Here is a 5,508-nt window from a genome sequence, read left to right on the forward strand (position 1 = left end):
ATGGAAATGCTTGCAAATCACTCTAATATACAAAAGTGCCAGCTATTTTAAATAAATTACGGCTTATTATTGTTTGAAAACGTCGTAACATCACTTTAAAATGTTTCTGTTCTACATCAACACAAAACTTATCAATTTGCATTTATACAATTGCTAAATTACACCATGTGTTCATTCTAATTTACAGCTACTCCACCATATGGGGTTTTATAAAACCGTGGAAACAAGCACATGAGAAGAGAGATAAATTTAGAGTTTCAGTTTTTGTGATTTTATCTACAGCCACATTCTGCCACTACCATTCCCTCGTACTTGTGGTTGAAAGTGATCACTCCGTTATCGTGATAAAGTAGTGAGATCGGCTCCAGTTTAGTTGGGACACAGCAGGCAGGCGACACTTTTTCAGGGCTCTTGAGGCTCAGGCGCGTCTGCACTATGGCATGCTTGGTAGGCGAGACCTCAGATGTCATTGGAGGGTTGCACACGCCGTTGCACTTGTACGCTTCGTAGCCCAAAGGCTGGATAATCCACGTGTCCCAGCCAATGTCTTTAAAATTCACAAAGAGCGGAGTCCTCCTGCACGACTCGCTCTTAACGTTGCGTCGAATTCGAGAAGGTGCGTCATAGATGACATTGGACTGCAGCTGCAGGGCAGACTGTTGGTCCAGCTCGTCCTGGTCAGTGTCGTGATTCACATGGCCCCAGAAGGATTGCTGGCTCCTGCCCATGCTGACAGGGAGGTCATTCTCATGCTTTATCATCTGACTGAGCTCCTGTCTGTCCTGTTTGTGATCTCTGCTCTGGTCATCTGAGAATACAATCATCATTGAGTTATGTTTCCCCTCCAAGTTCTTGTCAACATCGATCTCATCCAAGCCTTCACGTTCCTCCATGGCCCCTTCTTCCCCTGACCCCAGACTTTTAATATGAACCTCCAGTTTGTGAGTTGCACACCCTGACTTTCGCCAGAGTGTAACCACACGAGTGAGGTCAAACGACACCCAGCTATTATCTTTGACATTGATATGTTTTGTCACCAGTTCCTCCAAATCCTTCATCTCCACCACCTCCTCTTCATCCCTCCCTCTTCCTTCTTTCCCCACCTCTTTTGTCCAGACAATACCGTCATGTGACTCATAGATTGTCACTTCGCAGTTAAACCCAGCAAATTGTCTTTGGGCCTTTCGCACAAGAATGAACAGTCGGAGCTCAGCGATTGTTATGTGCTCGCGGTGGGGCAGGGAGATGTTAAACAGCAGGGGATATATCCGGACACCCTTGGCTCTCATACAACATGGGGAGGAATCTGCAACCAAGATACCAGAAAGAGGATTTCAGTGCTTTTATATAAAGTGGTCTAACAATTGCACTTTTTTGCAATGTCAAACATAAGAGAAGTAGTTAAATAGTAGTAAAGGTTTTTTAAACAAAACAAGTTTGTACCTTCGTTCTTGAAACTGCGAACAATGCTGGCAGATGGGGCTGCAGTGTAGTCATTGGCAAATCGGTTGTAGAGATCCAGCATGTACTCCGGCAGTGGTTCTTTATGGACAACCTGAGGCCGGGTTTGGGACCTCAGTCTGGTGAGGTTCAGTGTGGACAGAAACTGGCTCAAAAAGTCCTGAACACTGAGGGGAGGATTCCCACCGTCGTCCATATTAACTGATGTCCTGTAACGAGTCTCAGTGGGCTCAATGGGACTGCTCCAGCTCAAACCGGACAACGACAGAAGCACAACGTTCAGGACAAACCCAGAGTAGGAGAAAACCGGAGTGGTCATCGCTGAGCAGAGGACAGATTTAAATCCAAAAATGAAATGTAAGGAAAGCAAATACTATCCTTCATTAAAGCACAACAGGTTGCTGTTGGGGGCCAAAGTGTGAAACAGCTTTGCCCTCGTTGATCTTGAAGTTTGGTTCTGAGAGCAGGGCGGTGCTGTCCAATGTGTTGTGCTGACATGTTTGGAGATATCACTAAGGCCTTGCTGTGCCCTCCTCTCTCTCACCATACCAGAGGCTTTAGACTATCTATATAAACCCCTTATAAACTGCCTCATTTTGATGGCTGCTCTCCTTGCATCAATTTTGATGAGCATAACATTTAGTTAAGTTAATTCTGCTGCACACGAAATCAAAAAAGAGCAAATAAATAGTAAAACTGCATACAAGATTACACCCAAGTCAAACTTCAACAAACTGTGTGTTTTTGTCTAAGAAAAGGAATTGATTCATCTTTTTCTTTATAATTGTTCATTTTCACAACAGGCTATAGTAGATTTAATATCCTACTTTTCTAATTAGAGTAAACTTTTAAAATTAAAGTATTTTGATCTTTGACATATATGATTTTTGTTAGTGCACCAATTAATTTTTGCTGTGCATCATATTCCGATGATAGCCAACGCTGGTGAACACTCATGGATCCCAATAAATAGATCTAACTGATGAAAAAAAAAATGTAAAGAGAAAATCCACAAATTTATAACTACTGATCCGATTATGTTATTTGGAGATAACAGGTACACACTGATTAAATGTAAAAAAAAAAAGAAAAAAATCTAAAGTTTGATTTTGTATTATAAGAAGCAACACAGATGTGAAACTATGCACAGCATTTATTTTTCGTTTTCATTCAACATTGCAATGCAAAAAGAACCACTGCTAAGCAGATCTGTATCACTTTGTCAGCATTAGCTAAGACACATAAATAACTCTTAATTAATAACATGGGTATAACAATTAACATTACAATATAAATGCCTTTATTCTGAGTATTAACAGTCCTTTGTTACACATGTACAATCCCATTCTGCCGTTCATTCGACAAATGCAGTAGACTCATACTGAGAATCAACGAGCTCAACTTTACTCTATCAAGGTAAAACTAAAAGTGGATAATAGCCCTAATTCTACATGTATTAGAGACAAACAAAAAAAAATTCAAGATGTTTTTTTAGATCAGAACGTCTTAAGCCTAAAACCATTAAAAAATAAAAGTAAAAAAACACACAAAAACAAATCCACATACTATTTGGGGCTTTACAATTGACAAACTAGAAGTAAATAGGCTGTAAAAGTCTAGTTGTACATATTCTTTGGAGTCACTATTAACCACAGTTTGCATATTTGGGCTATTTTATATATCACACACTATCAGTCATGAGTTTTGGACCTGCAGAATGTCATCTAAACAATTTTCTGAATAATTACATGTAAATGTTTGGCACGTTATAAGTTTTATAAACAAAGGAATTTTTTTAATCTATTATATTTTTTTAACAAACTGAGTTTTTTGTCTGTACAAAAGAAACAAGATGGCACAAATTCTACCAGCAGAAAGTGTCTTTCACACTATGTCTGGCTTAAATGGACATGTTGTCAAGTTTACACCCAGGAGTCCAGTGGTGGAGGCTTGTTATCCATGAGGCCCACTGCAGGCCTGCCAGCTCTGATGAAGTGTTTTCTTTCACTTATCGCCTGTGTGAAGAAACACGGCTAAAGTCGGTCAATTAGCATAGAAACACGTGTCATAAAGAAGAAAAATCTCTAAACACAACGTTCTGCAGCAAACATCCAACCCTGCATTGAAAACAGTACTATGTAGTTTTTACATACAAAATAAATTCTGTCAGAGAGGATTTAAAATCATGACAAAGTCAGTGTTTGGAAAAAAAAACTGGTTACCTGAAGAGCATCTCTTTCTACAACAGCCTCCTTTCTCTCTCCAACTCTGTCGTTTGGCTCTAAGGTGGAGTATATGTCTGCAAAGGAACACAACATGCTAATTAGCAGGCAACGATGTGGAAATCTCAGAGTCAAAAAGGGCTTAACTTTGCATCATCGTGAGCAGTTTTAGAAAAAAATCAACATTGAACAGATCTAATATGATCATTCTTAACCAAACCAAATGATAACATCTACCTATGGTATGCAAAATGTTTTATTTTATGCACAAATTGTTGATATTTTGATTGTATGAATGCGTTTTATTTAATGGTTGGAGAGCCGAAGGAAAATTTTCACCTTGGTGGACAATAAAGTTTTATCGTATCGTATTGTATCATATCGTATTGTATCGTACTGTAACTTTATCGTATCTTATCATATCGTATCATCTTATCATTTTGTATCTCATCGTATCGCATCGTATCTTATCGCATCGCATCTTATTGCATCGTATCTTATCGCATCGCATCTTATCGCATCGTATCTTATCGCATCGTATCGCATCGTATCGCATCATATCTTATCGCATCGCATCGTATTGTATCGTATCTTATCTTATCATATCTTATCTTATCATATCATCTTATCATATTTTATCTTATCATATTGTATCGCATCGCATCGTATCTTATCGTATCTTATCATATCTTATCATATCTTATCTTATCGTATTTTATCTTATCATATTGCATCGCATCATATCGTATCGTATCTTATCTTATCTTATCTTATCTTGTCTTATCTTATGTATCGTATCTTATCTTATCTTATTACAGTGTTTATGGTAAAAATGTTACATTTTCTTTCAAACTGTGCAGTTTTTTTCAGCACTACCTGTATCAGTGGTTTTCTGAGTTGGGCTCAGAACCCCAGTGTGGGTCATTAAAAACCTATGCGTGTCCTTGAGATGATCTGCAGAAACCAAACAATGTTTTAAAGGGACAGTCTGGTCATTGGTGAAGTGTTGTTCTGTCAGTAGTAGTTAGCGCAGATGTGGGCAACTTAAGGTCCGAGGGCCAAAAGTGGCTGTTGGACAACCTCCATCAGGCCCCCAATAGCCTTAGTTCAAAAGAAAACAACAACAAAAAAAGGATAAAAAAAGAACACTTTATAAATGAAACTTAAGGACATTTAAATTAAGAATCTTACGCAAAACCGTTTTAAAATATTGTTGTTTTTTTATTTTGTATAAGTCATTCGTTTTCCAGAAATAGACTGAAACTTAAAGACGTAGAAGCACAACTATATATTAGTTTTGCATATTTCTGTTAACATGTATAATATGTTATGCTAATGTGCATAATATAATGTCACAAGAGCCAGTTTACAATATGTCTTACATTCCTAAAGGATTCTGGAAAGACAAGTTTTTATAAAGCATGCTAATTATGCTATAACAAGAAAAAGCCCGAAAAAGGTCTTCTAGATTATCTGTCGTAAAGAAAATTTATTTTCCAATTCTCCATGTGGCCCTTTGATTGCTTTATACGCCTTGATGTGGCCCGTTGGAAAAAAAAAAAATGTTGCCCACCTGTGAGTTAGTATCTTGTAGATGAACATATATCTGTGATATATTCATAAATTAAACGGATTCTTTCATTTTTCTGGACTGAATAATATCGTGCATTGAATAATTAAATGTGACGTGAGACGTTAATTTTCTTTGACCCATCAAATGAATGCGGTCATTTATTAACAGAATCAAAGTTTAACATCACACATTTACATTAATTTGGCAAAATTGATTACAATAACAGCTTAATTAATTAGCTTTACAGTCAGG

At 37.6% G+C, this 5,508-nt stretch overlaps 1 protein-coding gene across 1 annotated transcript; it reads right to left on the reverse strand.

Annotated features, from left to right (window-relative positions):
- Positions 1–272: 272 nt before the first annotated feature.
- Positions 273–1,780, reverse strand: LOC119424446 (bone morphogenetic protein 10-like). Its single transcript, XM_037691924.1, has 2 exons — positions 1,444–1,780; positions 273–1,306 (listed from the first exon to the last, which is right to left on the reverse strand). The coding sequence occupies exons 1-2, from the start codon at positions 1,778–1,780 to the stop codon at positions 273–275; spliced, it is 1,371 nt and encodes a 456-aa protein (XP_037547852.1).
- Positions 1,781–5,508: the final 3,728 nt, after the last annotated feature.

This window comes from Nematolebias whitei, chromosome 18, assembly GCF_014905685.2.
Source record: "Nematolebias whitei isolate Nwh7 chromosome 18, NemWhi1, whole genome shotgun sequence".
Taxonomy (NCBI): Eukaryota; Metazoa; Chordata; class Actinopteri; order Cyprinodontiformes; family Rivulidae; genus Nematolebias; species Nematolebias whitei.

What these genes read in the sequence shown, in the direction of transcription:
- LOC119424446 (XM_037691924.1), bottom strand. Translation starts at nt 1,780, where the DNA reads ATGACCACTCCGGTTTTCTCCTACTCTGGGTTTGTCCTGAACGTTGTG. An exon ending in TCGCAGTTTCAAGAACGAAG is followed by an intron (nt 1,307 to 1,443) that starts GTACAAACTTGT and finishes TCTTGGTTGCAG; the next exon opens with ATTCCTCCCCATGTTGTATG.